A 21840-nucleotide genomic window follows, 5' to 3' on the forward strand; every position below is an offset into this window, starting at 1 on the left:
AGTTGTGCTATTCTTTACCTATGTTCTGATATTATTCACTATTAAAAATGTTGCAAAAGGAACTGATGTACTATCCCGTTAAGTTACTGTTATGTTTAGTAAGGATTTGAGGTATTCAGGCATCGCCCTGATGATGGAGGCAGCAAGGACCTCAGAAACTTCGAGAAACGTCTACCGGACTGCACAGAAGACACAGTCATCTTTCGACCCCACTGTGTTACTTACGAGATATCTCGTTTCGGAGCACTGAGGTCTGTTTCTTTTGTTTTTATTTTGTGAAGATAGAGTAAGAAATGATTCGCGATGTCTGCCATCAGTCAAAGATAAGTATTCGTGTTTTTTCATCAATTTAACTTAAAATTAACTTACATGAAACTACAGGCGTTCTGATACGGAGAGATTCATTAAATTAAAATGAGGATATAGAGGGTTTCTGTGCGTCGTTATGCCATTGTTTCCGATAATTCATTGTGCTGCTGTAATCTGAGAGGAAAACCTCGTAGGTGGGGGACAGAAGAGAGTTAATGAAATTCACCGAAGCAAAATGCAAAGCTTTGTGATGGCAGCTGCGTCTTTGTTTTGCTCTTCGCTCCAATTAGATTCTTTGTTCTTCGTCTTCATTATATTTCGATAAGTCTCGCTCTTCCTCACTCATTTATCTCTGCGTCTCATTTAGTAGTGTCATTGTCATTCTCCGGCGCTCCTTTGATAACGAACATTACGTCACTTAACGCGGGCAATTGCTTTTTAACGTTGAACGATCTTCACCTAAGCCAACATTATTTTTCACCAATGAAAATTGACGATGATCATAATAAAATGTTAAAGGCTGTTCTGTGGTTATTTGTGGACCGCTCCGAGAAGATTCGAGAAGAATGGAGGTGTAAATCCATGCATTCCATAGTGGATTGTTGGATTAGGTAGCCAGCTGCTGTAACCGTGTTATCTATGTTTATTTTATGTCTGCTTCTCTTTTCCTTTTGATGTCTGCCTCCTGATTTTAAATTGTTTTCAACAATATTACATTCCACACATATTCACAAGAGGTACAGCGGCCTGTATATAAAATTCTGTAGGTTTATTACATTTTTGCTTTTGGGACTTTTTTCTCTTTGTGCTGTAGCTGAATAATCTCGTGTGTTGCTGGCAGCGTTTAGACTGCACTGTTTACGTTTTTGGTTGCCTAGTTACCGTCGAGTTGTGATAGATGCGTTTTTTTCGCGTCATGAGGGCTTGGCATCCCCTGTCAACAAATAACATGTTGAGGATTTATCACGGTCACCCGTATTGTAGTTTTGTTAACAGCCGCCACCAAGTGCTCAGATCCCCCTGAACTTTGGAACTAAACGCATATTGTTTGTTCGATATGATGAGCCGACATTGTATATTAAGTAATTTTACCGTCTTCAACCTGGACACCCGGAGTTCGATTCTCGGTAGATGCTGCCGTCTTCATCATCACGTCGAGACCGGCTGTGACACCCACTCGGTTGTCTCTCCAGTGGATACAAGGGGTTAAAACAACCGGAACGTGAAGCTGACCAATCTCCATCTTCCGAGGTTGAGAATGCTTGACCTCGACGCTCGCCTTTGTAATGTGGCGCCTAAAGACAGAAGACAGACGGACATTTACCCACTCGGTATAATGACAGCAGACGCTCCTCTGCGCCCCTGGTCACTGCAGTGTGTGGACGCCTTGGCTAGGGAGGGACCGAATAGTCCATTCCTCTGTCCCGAACCTTGGGTAGGGTCCGAACGCTGGCCACCCCACCAGGTGTCACGCAGTCGGGTCTCTTCTTTGGGAGGTCTTCTCATAAACTGCCTAGGGACCTAGCGGTTTCAGCCAGGTCGGTTTTGGCCGTAGCAGGGCTATATGAAGGGCCCTAAAAATTCAGGAGTTTGCATTGCACACAACAGTGGTCTGACTCCCTGCGGCAACTCAGGTTAGGTTAGGTGACGTTTGGTTAGATGAATACAGCACAATGCAGTATCGATACTGCCGGTCGAGTTACAGTGCTCACGTTCATGTCGTGTTGGAATCCGGTCAGAACTTCTGCCTCAGTACGAAATAACCACCTCAACAAAGTGGATGTTTTTTTAAAAGCTGATAGTCACTCAGTTAGTAAATAAATTCCTTGCTTTATATGGAACCCGGGATTTCATTGGCGTGTTCACAAGGACCCCACTGTTCTTATATTCTGAAGTAACTGTCTCCGGTAGAACAGTCATTGTTGGAAAGGTGAATTGTTTCTCAGCCAAGAGTTGGTCCGTCTTTTATGGAGCTCTAATGCTCGTTGTCGTATTCTCAGGGTCCCGCCATTGATACCTGCCGTGAGCCAGTTGATTACAGTCCACATCTTCTCACCCTGGTTCTTAAATTTTATCTGCTTGAAGATAGATTGTAAAAGTGTGAAGCTGTCCCACTACACGCCATGTAGTTGCTTGGCGGTGTTGGAGAGAAGGTGTAGCTCCTACTCATTCTTGACCTCGGCACTAGATGGGGGTGAGTGGTCAGCGTCACGCCTCGGCCTCGCTTTACCTCCGTGAAAGGACCCCGTTACCCATTGGCAAGGGATTGGGTGGACCCCAGAACCGGTCTGAATGCAGAGGAAGACGGATTCTTCTGGCCAAAGTTGTTCGTGATCTTATTTTTGCAGTTCATCCAGCTATAAAATCTACTGGGCATATTTATCTTTTTTTTTAGTGTTCTGTCTGGCTACAGGTCCATATGAACTGGATCCTTCCATCCTTTTCTCGGACTGGGTCCTGATCATATACGTTCTTGGCAGATGATCCAGAAGTGGTTTGCCATTGCCTTCTTCTGTGTGTGAATGGGATGCCACGGAGAAACCGGGGAAACTCCGTGTTGCCTAGACCACGGCCTTGCCCAACACAAGTTATAAATTCGGGAATCGAACCCGAGACCCCAGGATTACAAGGCCAGCGATCTAACCGCTAGAACACCGTGGCTGGTATATTTATCTTACGCAGAGTTTTCATCTCGTGTGTGTGTGTGTGGGAGGGGGGGAGGTTGTCTCGTTCTAGTGTTAGTCAGATTATTGTCATGACTAATCTTTTCGTGGTTTTCCTTTTGAATTTGAGACAAATATGGTGATACTAATTAAAAAAACACCAGGCAGGTCTAACTCATTTGTACTTCGCTACATTTGTATGTGGGTTTTGATACTGAGCTGGTTTGTGGTTTTCACAGCGGTGAGAATGAAGATGATGTTCTCGGTTCTGGCGCTATGTAGACTCTACGGTAGACGCGAACGTTTCAATGAGACATAATAGCCATCTTCAGGGGTGAAGTTGGAAACTATGTTTCTCCGAAACGCTGGCATCTACCGTATACCGTAGTCTGTTGGCGCCAACATCTTCCTCGTAAGTAGGGTGTGCACATGGGCACAATGTCCTTTGTGAAAAGGTTTGACAAAATCTTGTGGCTGTGCTCATAAGAATAAATTGTGATCGAGTAGTGAGTGTTACGTAAAGGAAGCACGAAGAACGTAAAAAGTTATGGCTTGACGTGTTAACTGCACTCACTTCTAAAAGAGACAGTCGTTGACTTGGCGCACTTCTCAGTGACAGTGGTCCGCCATTTCTTAAAGTACTTCTGTTCTAGGTTAAAGCGAGAGGGGCCTGGGCCAAACCAAGTTCCTTTCATCTGGCGGATGACGGCTCCACAGCTGCACGAGTGACGTCATTCAACTCTCTGGCGTCGGTTGTTTTGTGTCTCCCCCCCCCCCCCCCCCCCCCCGCAAACTTCTACCAGCCTGTTCGAGTCTGCTCGCTTTAAAATCCGTGTCTTTGACAGTGGCTGTTTTTATTAATACTTCGCATCATTCATTTTGAAACTGCAGAGAACATAAATTTCGTGCTTCGATATCACTTTAGTATTTTTCCGTCTTTATGTGATGCATCGCTCAGTGAAAACAGACGGGACATGTCACGTACGAAACGCGGTTTATGTGTGCGTTAAACTTCGTCTCTCACTCAAAGGGAAGAGCTGCCATTGAGGGCGTTTGAGAACGAGGGACTGAGGAGAATATTTTTACCGAAAGAATAGGAAGTAACAATTAGATGGGATCGCTACAGAGCAAGAGATTTAATATTTACTCTCTTCGTCAAATATCACTACGACAAATTGATCGAAGATTGTTTGATGGGCGAGGCATCTAGTACGCTCGAGATGAGCAGTGCATGGAAATTTTAGTTTAAAAACATGGAGGAGAGCTTACTTTGGGGACCTAAGCGTAGATGGAGGTATAATTTTGAAGTATGTCGTAAATAAGCGGGATGTGAGGTTGTGGATTCCTGTGGCTCAGGGTAGGGTCTGGTGGTGGGTTTTGGTGAACCCGGTAGTAAGGCGGCGTTTTCTTGATCCTCTGAGCAACTGTCAGATTCTCTTCCCCGCAGAATGAATATTTTATAAGATTAGCTGTTAACAGAATCTTCAAGCGGATCTATGGGGCAGTTCACCACCCCTTGCTTCTCTGAGGTGAGTGGTTCTTGGCGTCGTTGATAAACTGAGGGTACATGAGAAAAGGCGTGGCCAATTTCAAGACAGTGTCCCAGAATTCACTTAAGGAAAACAAAGCCTAGGTCATATTACTCTAATTTATGCTGAGTCCTGGTTATTGGGTCGATGGGTGGTTGACGATTATGTAATCAACATTTTGAATAGATGGAAACATTTCTTTAACCAGCTCTTAAATGTTCATTGGACTGATTCGCTTCGCTTTAGTTTCTGTCTCTGATTGATAAGCTCGTTCTGCAGCCCAGGAGTCAGCGAGTTCTGCCACAATTACCTCCGTAAGAGCGAACAACTCTGATCTCATATCGGAACGATGGGTTATTGATCGCCCTGTTATGACATTAATGATCGCGGTGTCTTGCTTCTTGTACAGTTGGCGACACTGCAACATCGTCACCGTTGGTTCAGTATGCAGTCTTCATACTAGACGTAACCTTCCGACGAAGAAAAGAAAAAGTATGATGTTGGGGGCTGAGACCCTTGAGCCGTTTATACACTTGGAATTTCGTCTTGTTGGATGTTGGACATCGTTCACAAAGTTTCTCTACGATTTCCACGTGACTGCACGTGTACTTGAACATCTCACTGACACCGAGTTTGCATGTGTTTGATTGTAATTAATTCAGTCGAACGCGAAGTCTTATTTTCAATCACACCCTAATTTGTCAGATACATGACAGCACACCACAGAATTTCGCCTCACGAAACTATACGCGGCATAAATATGTATCTGCCACTTTTAGACTGTGGACACATGAAAACAGAACGAAACATTTGTTTAATAAAACTATCGATGACAAGCCGATATGTGTGAATGTGTGCTACAAATTCTAATCACGAAAGACCCAGAGGTATAACCGTGCGGGCATGTGTTTCGTTATGAAAATATTCGGGGCACACCTCAAACCTTGCACGCCGGTTGAGTGTCATTGGTCTAAATTATGTTCACACCAGAGAAAGCAACGCTATTTGTGCGAAAATGTATCAAACTAAGCTGACTGTACCAGAACAACTAACCTGGTATCGCAATTCTTTTTTTTTTTTTTTTTTTTTTTTAAATTTACGTTTGACTTCACCAATTTTCTATTATTTACCACTGTGCGACGAATGGTGATCGCTTGATGCATTGAAAGGTTTCCATGCAACAAAACAACTTTTGCCATTGATCGCTTTATGCACCCAAAATAAAAATAAAAGTTAATGCCTCCTAGCAGCGAGATCATAGTCGGAGGAAGCTGAGAGGTGAAGGGGGTATGGATTTGTTTTACCGTCGGCGTCAAAAGGGAGGCTAAGAGGTTGTGCTTATTGCCTATGTACCCAGTACAACTGCGAAATTATTTTTATTATACTGCTGTAAATGAATAGAAAAAATGTTTAACACTTCCTTTATTCATCATCTTTAATAATATCAAATTATACCCCGGCGATGGTTTCAGTACATGCCGCCCCAATCAGCAGTCATTTTGTTTGACGTCTTCAGGCATTCAGGGGATGTACCCTGCCATTGTTCTAAAACTTTTAATTTGTACATTTTTGTAGTGTGTTTTACAGCTCACAGCGGAATTTAAGTCTGGCGTGAGAATATCGCAGACCTGTCGTACTTTGTGAACAGAGGGACACGCGGTATTGTATCTGCTAGGTATCGTGAACCACGGTTTGAGTAATGTTTGTATTGAGATTTACTACAGTCCAGAAATCCTGTATCCCATACGAACATTATTTTACGACATTTCACGATTTATCTCAATGTATAGTTTGTTATATAGTTTCAAAGACCATTCAGCCGTTTCTTGAGTTCCGTTTGTAGTTTTATGGACTCCGCTTGTGGGTCGTATAATAAACTCTTCAAATCAGGACTTATCGGTGCAAAAGAATGATCGGCCTGGTTTCTCATCTCCCACCTTAATCAGTTGAAAACCCCGTGTTACCATGGCAACTGAATCGAGGTTTTCTGTTCCTTTTGTTGTGTACTTCTTTCATTTCTCACGATCGGGGTGTGTCGCTACCACAGAACACGCTACCTTGCTGCCTCCATCATCAGGGCGATCATCGAAACCTCAAATCCTAATAAGTAATGTAATGTTTATCAACTGTATACAGATTTATATTCAACATTTTTGTGTCAAGGCTAATTTAGTCAAAATTTTGCATACTGAATGTCATAATTCACTCCGTTTGCCAGATATTTTTGGTGATTATTTTCACGAGAGCGGAACGTGGGTATGACACGTGGCAAATATGGAAGAAATGAGACGGTCGTTGTTTCAGTACCACTTTGATTATTTGGGTTCCACTCCAGGGAATTGTTGGCCAGCTGAATCACTGTCAGCTGCACCTTCTTAGTACCTGTTAATGACGCAACCCGTCTGACACGTGACTGTGTTTCTACGTGTTACAGTACATCGGAACCCTGGACGTGCCGCGTCCGACAAGCCGCGTCGAGATTGTTGCAGCCATGCGGAGAATACGGGTGAGTACGCATGCCCTCTACTCAGCGTTTTGCATAAGAATCATAACAGTAACGACCTACATGGCAAAATTTGCATGTCCTTATGCCCTTGAAATAACCATGAAATTTCAAATTCCTCTATCCGGCTGAAGACTGATCCGACATAGATGTGACCTTGGCGTGACTTAGATCTAACTATGGCCAAAAATTGACCTGACTCCCGCCTCTCCCAAACCTGCGGTTTGGCAAGAAATTTCATGTCCTTATGATGACCTTGAAATTTCATCTTCGCTAATAAGCAGATGATTGGCATGAGATCGATTTGACTTTGGCGTGACCTTGACCTAATCGGTGCTTAACATTGATATGAGTTTCGCTTCTGACAGACTTAAGGTTCAGCAAGAAATTGCATGTCCTTATGATCTTGAAAATACCTTTAAATTTCAGATGCCTCTATTAAGCAGCGGGTTGGCCTGACATTGATGTGACATTGGCATACCCTTGACATAATAGCCGCTTAACATTTACATGACCCTCCTCTTTCAGATCTAGGGCTCGGCAGGAAATTGGATGTCCTTATTATGCCCTTGAAATTTCAAATGCCTCTGATAGGCAAAGGATTGCTGTGGGATGGATGTGACCTTGTCATGACCTTGACCAAACCACATCCTAACATTGTAGTGACACTCGCGTGTTCCAGGTCTACGATTTTTTTATTAAATTGCAGGTCTTTCTTATAATTTTCAAATAACCTTTAAATTTCAAATGCATCTTGGCATAACCTTTACCGAATAGTGGCCTGACATTGACATGACACTCGCCTCTCCGAGGCTTACGGTCCGGCAATTAATCACATGTCTTTATAGTGACCTTGAAATTTCAAATGCCTCTTAGACAGTTTTGGCCTGAGATGGGTGTGATCTTGGCATGACCTTGACGTAACCAGAATTTATATTTTAGTTAAAGTAGGTTGTTTGTTGACGGGCTTTTGGAGCAACGTCTATGAATGTTGTTATATATACAGTATATTCCGGTTAATTTGGCCATCGGTTAATCGGGGCAGCCGTTGATTTGGGACAAATCTTAAAAAGAACAAACCTTTTTAACTCTTTACGTGTAACTTCGCATAATTGTGGCAGCTGCTTAATTGGGCCAAAGTGTTGTAGTCCCGATGTGTGTGTGTGTGTGTATATATATATATATATATATATATATACATACGATGGATTTAATGCAATATTCCTAATGCTTTTCGTACTTGTGTTGAATCCAGAATTGGTTCTACGTGTCGTTTGTTCTATAAGTTACCGGACCGTGGCATAATTTGAAAACCTTTCAACACATCTCGTCACATGCATATATATATATATATATATATATATATATATATATAACACCTACATGTAGACTGATAATAACGCCGTGTTACCTCGCACACATCAGTGAATGGAGAAGCGTATTATTTCAAGAGTGCCTTGATCTGACGAGTTGGGGAAGTACACGCTTAGTCTACGTTTGTTATTTTTTGTGGGAACATAATTGGCATAAGAGGGATGCAGACAGAAGAGAGTATTAAAGAATAGTGAGGAAGTCTGGAACCGAATGAACTACGTCAGTTTCTGTTCTGTGCTGATGATGCTAATTTATAAATGTCATAAAGAAGCCCCATTATATCTATGTAAGGACATTGGTCTGGAAATAGTCACACAGGTAACTATGTAAGCCTAGGCGTGAGTTCCGGTCTTGTTACCAGATTTCACGACAAATTAATAGTATAAAGATAGGTAATGAAGCCTCTGAATGTGTGGTAAAATCAAAGGTTGAGAAAGTTAAATGAGTCGTGTCATAATCTGAAAACTTCACTAGGTATTAACGTAATCAAAGAAAATATACCTGGCGGGACGTGTAGCACGCAACACGGCGATAAATATAATACAACATTTTACTAACGAATTGTGGTGTGTTAATGTGGCTGGTTAGGTTTTGAATTCCTCAGGACAGCGTCCCGTGACGAGCTGCTGTGAACGTGGTAATGAACCTTCTGTTTACATAAGGTGGGGGGGGGGGGGGGTCCTTCACCACTTGAGCAACTGTTAGCTTCTCGGGAATGATTGTGCTCCTTCAAGTTAGCTATAGGCTAAGTCTGAGCTGCCGTGGAAGCACTTCGGACAGACGACCCTCGTGGCACAGTACAAGTCTCTTGCCCCTTTAGACCTTCTTGCTGTTAACCCTCGAAGATTGCTTTCTGAGGAGTAAATGCAACTATGTGTCTCCTCAGCTTAACTTTTACACAGATTTCCTAATGGCGAATTACAGCTCTTTCTGTTTTTTTTGTTTTTTCAGTACGAGTTTAAAGCGAAGGGAATTAAAAAGAAGAAAGTAGTTCTGGAAGTGTCTGTAGATGGCGTCAGGATCACACTGCGGAAAAAGAAAAAGGTAAGTTCCTCAAGTTCAGGGAAATAATTTATGTTGCTAGAATTTGCCTGAAGAGCATGGTAAGAAACTAGAATCAGTTCAAAAAGGAAAGTAAAACAATATTACAAAGAGATGCAATGAACTGTGTATTAGTATCAGACCTGGACCTCTTCGGTTCATATCCTATTCATTCCACGATCATAACCACAAAGACAACGTTACGTAGGCAATTCAGGAAGACGAGTGATGGATTAGCGTAGACCCAGTGGAGTGTTTATAAAATGATACATTAAATATTTACATTTTCCAAACTGGCTGACATGTTTCTTTTTGTCTTCGATGTCTTGTCCTTACGGAAACTGAAACTACCTTTCACGTCTTACCCCACCTGAAATTCTTCATGAATTTCAGACACCTCACAAAATTAAGATGAAAGTGGCTTAGTCACCTTGCCGGCCGGAGTTTGATTCCTGGCAAGGGCAAGAATTTTGTTTTTCTCGTCATCACGTCCTGACCAGCTGTGGCCCGTACGTCTCCATGGCGTGGTATTTGAGTATAGGGACACCTTTGTTCGTGATCTTCGATCATTCAAGTGAAGAGGCTTGAAGACTGAGCTAACATTTGTTATGAAACTACGAGGGTGTCCGCAGTTTCACTGCTTCGAAATTCAACACATCCTTCCATTTCTTATAATTCTTTATTGTCTGAATGCTTATCATAGGCCTTATCTTTCGATACGCAACGTTTAAAGTCATAGGAAAAAAATTATATTCCTTAAATCCAAGAACATCCGCCTCTACTGTGTCATCTGCTGTAATAGTTTAAAAGATATTTGTCAGGATTTTACCATTCCTTCCGTATTAATGTAAATAGCATTTCGGTCGAATATTCCTCCTCAGGTTATTTGAGCCCTGAATTTGTTGAATTCTGAAACTTATTAGTGCATGTAATTCTTTTTAGAACATCTTCATGGTAGGTAGGTACACAGTTTTTTCTTAGTGTTGTTTCTCCAAGACAAATTTGAACTGCTCATTGTTCACTTTGTTCAGTTGGCAGACGTCATCATTTCATATACGGATTCACTGTAAGTGTCTGAGAAATGTAGTTACAAGTAAAAGTTTATACCCAAAATATAATCAAAATATGAATTTTATCCTCAAAATACAACCGAAATATGCATTTAACTACAAATATGACCAAACACATAAAAATGACCTAAATATGCATTTATATGCAAAATAAAAACAGCATAATTGTGATTGGGATAACCCAGTTAGTGTTTAATTTTTTAGTTTAGAATCAAAATAGAAGTCCCAATAACAATATGACATGTTATGAACATCCGAACCCTAGTTATTTATCAGACAGTACTTTTCGTACGGCCACCATCTTATTTTGAGGGGGCCGTCATACTAAATTTCGTGAAAATTAGGCGTTTAGTTCACAATTTTAATGGAGAAACAGATTAAAAAAGAGGCAAGTTAACGGCGAATGTCAAATTATTTTAAAATGAAAATTAGAACATGGAAATTTGTACAAACAATTCGAATTAATATGATCTTGGCAGTCTGTGTTGATTTTCACCGTCATGAGACCCACACGATTGTTTAACACTGACATTTGTATTACACCAGACCAAAAAATTGTAAGTACTAATCCGTTATAGTCCTAATTTCTACTGTGCCCTGGAATAATAGTCGCGTTTCTATAAGGGAATTTTGAATGTCTGATCTTCTTGTATGGCTTTCGTACGGTGAACCATTTTATTTTATACAGGACGTCTATTGTCAACCTGTAAATCTCATTTCGTTCGTCATATATCCTCCTATTCTTCTCTATTCAGCCGCGTGTGGTTGCCTTAGTAACGTGACTTAGTAATCTTAAGATTGAATAAAAAGGGTGTAGCGTTGTGCATTGAATTCATAAAACGCTGACTTCCATTCTGTTCAACATCCGTTTTGTCCTATGAAGTAACTTGAAGATTAAAATACGCTGTAGGCCTGATCTTTGTTCTGTTGTGGGCGTGAGACTTTCTCTCGTCGTAGGGGAAGGAAGTCGACTGAGATCGAGACTTTTTGATAAATCGATTAGATCTGAGAGCAAAGTAGTGACATTAAGACGGCGGAAAGTTTGATGTGGGGTTCCTCATAATTTGTACATTGCCACAAAATAATTCAAGCCAGAAGACTTTAGATGGGCGGAATTTGTAGGAAGTAGAAATATTTTTAGTGATAAAACTTCAGGACAAGTCACTACTTTGGATGCCGTGACGTAGAGGATGATATTAAAACCGATCTGAGAGAAATGGGTTATAGAGTGTTCGATAAGATTTAATTAGCTGATTATGGAATAAAATATCGGACTTTTTATATCATTGTGATGAACCTTCGGGTGTTATAAAAGGAGGGAACATTTGTGGTCAGCTGTGCGTCTATGACGCAGGTAAGTTTGGATGAGTCGTTTGCGTTGTTGAGACAGCGTTCTGCCTCTTGGCGGACCAAGTCACGTTTCTTGTGACAGCCATCGTCGGATGCTGAGAAAGGGTGATCGCATTTCCCCACAATCAGACAACGAGACACTCGTTCATTTGTTTCTAAATTCGAAAGTCATTCAGTCTCCGCTTTTACGAATAATTTCGTTCCTGGAGAGAGTTTGGGGTCACTTTCCCGAACTACCGTAAAATTACCAAAAAATAAATAAAACTTTTTATCTAAAAAGTAACGTTCTTGGCGGGAGTGGAGATATAGGTCCTACTCATTCTTAACTTCGGCAGTACATGCGGGTGAGCGGTCAGCATTTACCCCCGGGAAGGAACCGCGGTACCCATTGGACAGGAGGCTGGGTGGGGCCGAGAGCCGGTCTGGATACAGAGGCTAGAGGAAAGATCCTCTGCCCTTGAAGGGGATCGAACCCCGGTCGTCCAGCCTGTAGTCTGACTGGGCTGCCCCGATATAACTTTTCCCCTTATCAGCCATCGTTGACGACATATTAAGCACGGAACTGTCAAAGAATAGCACGTCTTTGACAAGATGCGGACACCCAAGCAGAGCGTAAGGCGAAGAGACTCATGTACGCCCAGGGTTTTACCGAGTGACTGGAAGACTCTGTGCGTTTTTTGCAGGCGCGTGTTCGATTTTGGTTTGCGATCGGATGACGAATAAAGTTCGTACGAGGGAAATTTTGTAAATTACGGCCGACTTATACCTATCGTTTCTTCTCTGTCCGGAGTCTCACTTGTACGACTATAGAAGTCTGGGCGAGACGGTACCACGCGGAACCACTGCATGATCTGGGGTGCCTGCCGAAGACCTTGCCCAGCCAGCGAGCACCAGCTTGGAAACCGCGAGACAACTACAAATAATCTCTTTGCTGTAACATCCACTCGTCATGCGCTTGTTCCGGATGCTAAGCATTCGTAAGTAATGGGGTTATTGATGTTCTTTCTCGTCACCATGGCAACAAAGCAAACACCTGGAGCAACACCATTATTTTCGTGGAAGCCTTCCATGCCTTCCTATTATAATCTACGTTTTATAGAACAACAGGTTTTTAATTAATACCCGCTACGTGTTGAGCCAGTAAACAGCGATCCTGCATCGTTAGCTTTTATCAACAATGCAGATATAAGAGTGAAGCACGGATCCTTATGAGCTTTTACTTCCATTTCTCTCACCTCCCTTGGATATGTTTTCATTTACAAAACCGAGAGTTGCAGTACGACTATGTTTCGTAAGAATATACTTTAAGCAATTTATAGTACATTACTAATGTGAAAAGTTTATTTAGATGTTTAAATTTCATCCAATATAATGTATTTTTTTATTTTATAATTAGCGGGATGGTGTACGGTAGAAGGAACAGCCACTGCCGCATTCGTACGGCTCGTGCACGTGGTGATTCGGAGTGCATTGCTGTGCCATCCAAAGAAAAGTTAACAGGCGTCGGTGTTTTAAAGGCGATTTATGAAGTTTAATTTGTGTTTTTCAACAGAATGGATAATGTTGCTTCTGCCAAACAAACACCGCGCTCGGGTTTAGCAAACATTGCAACAAACGCATTGCTTCAATCTTATGTCTGGAAGCCCTATAGGATAGAAGGGTGTCCAATGTCCAAACAGTATCTTATTTACCGTCGACATTGCTGTGCTGTTGCTTATACTTAGTTCTGTCATCAGGCTTGGAATTCACGTTCAACGTAAATGCTGCATTGAAGTCAGTTCGCATTTAAGCTACGAGGTGCGATCGAAAGGTTTCAAGACTGCGCGTATAAAAACCCGTACACTTATCTCAGGTATTAAATTCATCCATCACCCTCGAAGTAGTTCCCCTGGGAGTGAACACAACGATCCCAGCGCCGCTGCCAAGCCAGGAAGCATCCCTGGAAATCTTTCTTTGTCAGCCTGTCAAGCACCATCTGCGATTCTGCCTGAATCTCTTCTATCGTCTCAAATCTCCTTCCCTTTAGCTGAATTTTCATCTTTGGGAAGATGAAGAAGTCACACGGAGCTAAGGAGGGTGCGGGATGACGGTCATGGTGTTTGAGGCCAAAAACTGCCGAACTTTGAGGGCGGTGTGCGCTGGCGCGTTGTCATGATGCAGCAGCCAGTTGTGGTTGCGCCACTTTGACGGCCGCTTCCGTCCTTTAGTATCAGCTGACAGGTCCCGTAGCCTATCCCAACAATGTCGCACAAGTCGTTGATGGTACGACGTCGATCTTCGTGAATGGCCTGCCGAATCTTCGTAACATTTTCGGGCGTTGTGCTCGAAGATGGTTGTCCAGAACGCTCGTCATCATCGACAGAGGTTCGGCCATTTTTAAAACGTGAATGCCACACAAAAGTTTGTGCACGACCATTTTGCGGACTCCCCAAATGCTTGCTTTAGCATTTCATAGGTTTCCGTAGCCGTTTTGGCGAGTCTTTGGCAAAATTTGATGCACACGCCATTCCGAACTCGCAGGAGGGTCGGTGTAATGCACTACCAAAACGCCCGTAACTAAGAAACAAATGCTAATTCGATGATGCCGGCTGGCACACTGATTCACTATGAATGTAGGCCGCACCCCCTAGCGGCAGAAGCTCGTACTACATCCGGTTCGCCCTCTATTGACACAGTCTTGAAACTTTCCGATCGCACCTCGTAAGTTTTAAAATAATTTTTCAGTGATGGGTGCATTAAGGGAATGTAATAAATGACTCGAGGAATAATAATTATAAAGATTCGTGAACTAGACACATAATTTGATACATAATAAACTGTCACAACTCACCAGTTTGTAAAATGTCTTTTAACGTGTACAGTTACCAGAGACATACAAGTAGTTGGCAGTTTAACTTCAGAACAACTGTTTAAAGTTTTGTTGGGAGTGCGCGCTACAGTCGTAGAGCTAACATTTATTGTTGAAACCATTAACTTTGTCGTCGCAATGAAATTAAACTGCCTTCCTGCCCCCACTAATTAAAGTACGCAGTTATTCCCAAATGTCACGATCTCCTTGTTTTTGCTCTCAGTTATAACAGGAACTGCTTTAAAATGGTAGTTTCCCGCATTCATGCGAGTTTCAGGCGCCTTCACAACGCTGCAGATATTCTGTTAAAATCAGCGCGTCCCTCGGTACGCATGGAAAAACTCTGGTTTTGTCGATTAAATTTTATATTTTAGAGTCTTCCGGAAGAGTCGATTTGAACGGACAATTTTAACATTACGTACTTACATGACATTTTCTTGGCGCAATGTTACTGCAGTACGTTTACCTACACGAAAATAGTTCAGTGTTTTCAGCAGGTAGTCCTGATTGAGTTTAGACTCATTCGATTCAAATTAATTTTATCCGGTTCATACGATATGACAATATTACTTTGCACAAATTATGCTTATTCTAAGTACCAGGTGACAGTTAATATTTTCATGTAAATTTGTAATTCTTTTTCCTGCAGTGTTTGCTTACAGTCTCCTTATTTTCCGAATTTTTTTTTTATAAATAATTGTATGGCTCAATTGTTAGTGGCGCAAGTACCGGTCCCACCTCACAAGTTTGTCCGTCTGCCATGTTGGTGCTATCGATTGTAAAATAATGAAAGTTTCGAATTTAGTGTCGTCTGCGATGGCATGGCGTCCATGCCAAATTTAATCCAAATTCGTCCGGTGGTTTTCGAGTTGAATTGTGCGGACGGACAGACATAACCAGTCGTATATGCGTTCATTTTATGCACATCATGCAAAGAACGCACAATGATGTAATTCTGATGTGATTATCTGTCTATATGACAAGCAGTGTTGGTTATCATTACTGTTGTTTGGGGTTTTTGAGCCTTATGCGATAATATTTATGAAGATCTGTTATTTTAACTTTGGCATGGTATGGTTATCATTTGCTGCTTAGGGATTTTGTACTTTGTGCAGTAAAATTGTAACCATTGCCATGGTAAAGCTGTTAAACAAGGCCTTCTATGCACAATTATGCGTTTTTTGCACGAAGTGCATAGCGAGGATGCATTATGGTTTGGTTATGTCTGTCCGTCTCGTCGATTCAGCTCGATAATCACTGGACGGATTTTGGATGAAATTTGATATGGAGGTTGTGCCATTCTGCACGACCTCAGATTCGAATTTCAGAATATCCTGTGAGCGGTAATAACAAGATGACGGATGAGGAAAGTCGTGAGGTGGACGTTGAGGTGCAGCGATCTGGTGGCCAAAGTGGGAATTATCGAATAGGGCGGATTTGTTATCTCTAAATGCACGTTTCAAAGAACGCGTGCTGTTGTTATGTTTATTCCAGTACGGAATGCACTTTTTGAGGTTGTTATAATCTCTATAGGATATGTGTGAGACTGCGAGACTACGAAATTATATCACAGCTCTTCTTTAATTTGGCAAAGATAAGTAATATGTTACTTAATTTTAATATTATGTTGCATTTTGGAAACAGCACTTTGAAACAAAAGACTGTTCACTCATCCATGGCCTACTTAGTTCACTGCTTCTGTACAACGCAGCGAAATTGATGTACAAGTTTGCAGCTTACGTTGTTCTAAATGTTTGTTTGCTTGTTTGTTACACTTTTCGAAATTGTTTTTAAATATACTGCCTTAGACTTCCCCGTCATTCATGACGGGAGTTTTATAGTATCGTTATTAAATAGGTACTTGTGTATGTAACGTGCTTAAAACAAGACAGGGACATGTGACTAGTCGGGACGATTCTAAAAGTGCATATGCGTGCAGAGCTGAGAACAGTTTGAAAGCATTCAGTATCCTAGCAACAAGGCTTTGACACTTCTCGTCCTACACGTAGTTAGTGAAGTTCTAATGAGTTTTGTGCGTGCGTTCTGGCTTCTTGTTCTGCGTCTGTGGTAACAGCGGTTGGAGAAACAGTTGCAATTCGGAGAGCGGGGGCTCTAGAACACACTCAGATTACTGAAACGGTAACACTAAATAGAATTCAGACTTTAAATCATACTTAAATCTCACGCACACATTTTTCAAACTAGCCTACGACCTTTAGCTCGTTTGTTGTTCCATCGGTCCCTCAGTCAAACTGTCTTCGTCTTTAGGCCAATTCGTACGCGTGAGCTAAGAACGCCAATGGGCCCGTCCGTCTCTACTACGAACTGTAGGCAGCTCGCATGACCCGGGGATATTGTTGAAAAAACATTGTCACATAACAGAAGTGCAGGGCGAGATCACATTTGGACTGGTCTTGTCCGTCCAGTCGATTTAACTCGAGTACCATTGGACGGATTTGGTTTAAATTTGGTTTGGAGGTTTTGCCATTCTGCACGGCCTCAAAATCGTACTTTTGAATGTCCGACGACCGGTAATAACACATTGGTGGATGAGGAAAGTCGTGAGGTGGACATTGAGATACTTCGATCTTCTTTGTTGATTGTGGGTTATGACGCAGAGGAGCGTTTGGCCCAGATGAGGGTCCTCATTTTCATGCGCGTGAAAACTTCAGTCTCATCCGGACTCCTTACCGTAACTGCTACATGTCCTATGTTAATATTGAATGTTACTGGGACGGGCATGTTGCTAACGACCCGAAGCGACCCTCACACACCCTGTTCCTGTGAAGAGCACGCGTTTTGACTTGCTATCCACTTATTATATTCTCAAGTGACTGCGCAGAAAGAGTCCAGAAACAGATAACGCATTATAATCGCCAGTGAAATAAATTAATACACTTTGCTCTTGTGGCAGTTTCGTAGGTTGTTGATTGATGTCTAATGGCGCATAACTTTTTCTTCTTTCAGAAAAAACAATGGATGGATGAAAACAGCTTGCTTCTCATGCAACATCCTATATACAGGTAAGTGACGAAGTGATTTGGCAGCTTTCATAATTCGAGGGTGAGCTGAAAAGTAATGTTTTCATTTTTAAGGAACGAAACCACGTGGTTTAAATTCAACTCTGTTCACTCGCTGAGTCTTTCTCGTAGTTTTGCGTCAATTTTTATTATTCTTCAGACTCACCGCTTTGAAAACCTCAAATCCTACAAATTGTTATTATAATTGACTTTTGGAACCACAGAGTCAGGGCAACGGGAGTTTCTACTGTGGCGACATTTATACGCCATACTTCATGGTGATTTTATGACGTCATATAGCTGGGAAGCCTTCCGAACACAGATGTTTAGTGACTTGCGTTACTCAAAAATTTTGCGCAGCTGAGGATAGTAGCGTAGGAATTGTGAGACGAGACGAAACGAAGAATAGACAGGGCTAAATCTTATTACTCGTGTGGAATTTCAAGGGGAGCTTCGAATATGACGTAGTGTAATCTCGGATTCTTATAAGAGGCTTCGCTTGAACAGCGGTGAAGCAGATCAGAGCCGTCGGAGTTAAATGTGTTTTAAAGACGCTGCCACGGCGCGAACCGTGGGATCTTAGAGCCCGCGTGGGTCGGGTATGCTACCCGCATTCTGTGCAGGCAGAGAGAGAGGCTGCCTGGTGGGCGGTGGAGTCCTGCCGCCTTTGATGTAGTCTTCTGGAACTTCGACTCGAAATTATTCGCGATGTTATTGGCTATTCCAGACCAAAGTGAACAGGTACCAAGAATTTCACCAACGATAAACTCTTTTAAAACCAGTATTGAAGATTCAGTTGTGTTACCAACTCCATGGACCAGATTCCTTTATGTGAACCTAACAGTTGCTTATCTAGTCAAGGAATACCCCCTGAGGGTTCCATGAGTGAGGGGGGTACTTGGGAGTCCCTTACCGGGCCCTTTCCTAAGCCAGATGAATCCAGTCCATATTATCGCACTGTACTGTGAATGCTGTCCTCCCGTCTATGTTTTTGTCTCCCACGTGGTCTCTCGCATGTGTGCGTGCTACACACCCCATCAATCTTTCTCAACTGTCAAGTTTTGTTACAAAATGTATTTGCTAATTACATTTTAAGTCATGAATATAAACTGTCAGCACAAAAACAGGCAAAATTTTGGTGGGAATATTATTTTGTTATGGAAGAGACCGTTTGGGAGACCTAGTAGTAGCTGGGAGATAATATTAAAATGAAACTCGAGACAGGGAGTAAATGTTCCGATTGATTTAAAGATTTTCAGGTTAGAACTGAATATTAGACTTTTGTCATCAGGGTTTTGTGCCTTCGGGCCCCCGTCTGAAGCAAGAATAATTCACATAACACTTAACGCCCTTGAGTTAGTGGCCTGATACGTGCCTCAGCTGCCATTATTTCGCCTTGGTACCTCGGCAACTTATCAAGCTTGGCAGTGCTGCGTGTAGTCTACTTCACTTCTGACTTTATTTGAATGAACCCTATTCTGTTAGTGTTTTTCTGTGGTAACGTAATTTTTGCTGCTGAAAAGCCACGGGTAGTGAAGAAATTTGGAAGGTCTATGAATAAACGAATTGGCGAAATGAAGTTTTATTTTAAAATTAACACGCCATTACTGGCTTTGTCCTATAAGATTATTTAAATCGCATGTTGGAAATGTCTTTAAAATGTACGTGATTAATGGTATTATTAGAATGGGTCCTAGGGAGACAGGCTATGATATTAAGATTTTAAATTAAGTGATTCGGGTGGGGTTTAGTCGTTGACGTCTGGCCTTTATGTTACGTCAAGAAATCCAGTTAACAGGAGGCTGTTAGCCGATGTAGCCTGGACGTCCTAGTGTGACGGGGCCAAGACTCTTTGAGCTATCATTGGGTCAGGCTGTAACTTATATATTTGCATGAGAAAGTTTTAAATATATTTAATAGGAGCGAAATTACACTGAAAGGCCCGATCGCCTTTGTGTTCATTCTGACAATACGCTCACCCATGCGATGCAATTTAGAAGTTCAGGTATGCAAACAGATTAAAGAAACTGTCGGAAAGTTTTCTCGAAGAACAAAGGAAAGACTTAATGAAGGAAAGGCGATGTCCCGAGAATATAACGTGAAAAGTAACATAAATGCGTGTCTAATAAATGGAAGTTATTCAAAGCGAGAAACGTAAATAAATAATAAAAAAGCAAATTCTTACCTAACAATTTTATGCGAGTGACAGAGATCGAAGAAATGCTAGTGGTATTTTGATACACTTTCCTGTTGTTACCTTTCTGTGTTTATTCTTGTCTTGTCGAACTAATAATAAATTACTCAATTGAATTGAATTTCTAGAAGACAACTTTAAGAGGGGGGCTATAAAGGGTTTGAGGTAATGTCAGCACCTTTATGGTAATGGTTTCTTTTTTTCAAGTGGGGTGCATTATATTCTGAGTTGTTTCTCTATCACTTTGAAAGTTTGAGTTTAAATTCTTGTAGCCTACAAGTTTCTCTTTTAAATTCTGTCAGGGTGAATACGCCACAAACGGGAGTGGCTGGAAACCAAACTAAACTCGTGAGAATATACGTGTCAGGAGTGTAACCTAACGCATTCGCAAGAAAGTCGAAAATAGCGGGTGTTCCAAAATGTGCATTTTTGTGTAATTTTTAGCTCGAGAAACAACCCTTCTCGTGTCCCTGTGCTTAATACTCACTTCATGCAGTCTTCTAGCCCTTCCCATCCAGCTCTATATAAATCTCCCCCTTCCAGCTTTGTCTCTTCACGCCTGAAGACTGAGACAGTATGTTCTACCGAAACTTTGTCATCTACCGACGAGTCTACACGGCGCTATAACCCAGAATATCATCATCATATTCCTCGCCGCGAAAACCTCACTTCGTATTATTTGGCTGGTGTTAAACTTCCATAAAATTAATGTAGCAGTTTAAAAACGCGACCGTAGTTTATTCGGCGAAGGACTTGTGGGAGGGCAATGGAACCAGGGCCCTTGATTGCTCCAGCAATTAATTTATCATCCGGAGGTCGTCAGGAGAATCGATATTTGTCCCGCAACCGGATCGCGATAAAGATTATTCATGTCACAAGTGAGACGCATCATACACGGGGTGTCCAACGCGACGCATGTGGCCCAAGTGAGCCATGCCCTGCCGTGGTTGTACTTCATTGTCTTCGCTTGGGTTCCCAGGAAACCATTTTGTTCCGGCGTCAGCCAGCCATCTATTTCTTGGTTGGCCAATTTACTTCTTACTCTTGGTGTCCACTGTTTAATATTTTCATGTCGTCTGTTCTTTGCACACATTCTCGCTTCCGGCCTTATCTTTGTTTTATCTTCTTTTCAATATGTTTCTGTCAGTCTCGTATTTCAGGGTTTAGGGCCAAGACTTGCGTCGTTCGCCCATTCTTTTCCGGATCTTTTCATGGCGATAAAGTCATGAGGGATGAGTAAGCGTTGGTTGAGATGAAAATGCAAAAAATTTACCAAACTTTTTACTCCAAGCAATTGTAATTATGCTCCTACCCTTTATCCCATTATAACTTCCCAAGTTATTCTGTTAATATCAGTTTGTTTCGGACTGCCTTTGGCCCTGAGATCAAAGAGGCTTACAAACCGTTCTACCGCTTCAAGGTTAGCAGTCCATGAGGAAGCCGCCCCACCCCCCGCGCGCGCCGAACGTCTGCACCTCTTTGATCGCTGCCCCTAACAGCCCTCCTGAGCCACAACGCGTGGCACCCGAGTGTGTGGTGTTGCCGGAATATTTTCCCCAAGGTATTGGCCAGGATGAAACAGGAGAATCGGAAACCTCGAGGCAGAAAGCCGACTTACGTCATCAGAACACGGTAACGCAGGGAAATTTGTTGTTCCTTCAGCAGACCGGTAGCTACTGCTCACCCGTCCTGTCGCTAAGACCGCGAAGATGGCCATTGGAGACCCGTGGAATGCCAACTGAGGGTCAGACATTGGAAGAATGGAATAAGAGGGGGGGACAATGGGGGAGACTCGAAAGAAATTTCTTCTCTGGTGGGCGAGAAAGAACATCGTTTTGTAATGAGGTTCCCAGGCTTCGCCCGCTGGTCCTGCAGTCTGCGTTAACACCGGTAGATTTCAGCCGAGGGCACCCCCACCAGTTGTAGTTGAATGACCTGG

The 21840-nt window shown here is 42.2% G+C and overlaps 1 protein-coding gene across 4 annotated transcripts in view; it reads left to right on the plus strand.

Annotated features, from left to right (window-relative positions):
- The window catches only part of LOC110827416 (carboxyl-terminal PDZ ligand of neuronal nitric oxide synthase protein), a 171726-nt gene that overhangs the window by 62827 nt on the left and 87059 nt on the right, over window positions 1–21840 (plus strand). For all 4 annotated transcript variants that reach the window (XM_022059067.2, XM_022059062.2, XM_022059065.2 and 1 more), the window contains 3 exons: window positions 6936–7007; window positions 9330–9422; window positions 17655–17710. In XM_022059067.2, coding sequence (XP_021914759.1) covers window positions 6936–7007; window positions 9330–9422; window positions 17655–17710 — 221 coding nt within the window. The remainder of the gene's footprint in view (window positions 1–6935; window positions 7008–9329; window positions 9423–17654; window positions 17711–21840) is intronic.

The sequence above is a fragment of the Zootermopsis nevadensis genome, unplaced genomic scaffold (assembly GCF_977971745.1).
Source record: "Zootermopsis nevadensis isolate Lab colony 2312 unplaced genomic scaffold, Znev_1.0 Znev_ptg000003l, whole genome shotgun sequence".
Classification (NCBI taxonomy): Eukaryota; Metazoa; Arthropoda; class Insecta; order Blattodea; family Termopsidae; genus Zootermopsis; species Zootermopsis nevadensis.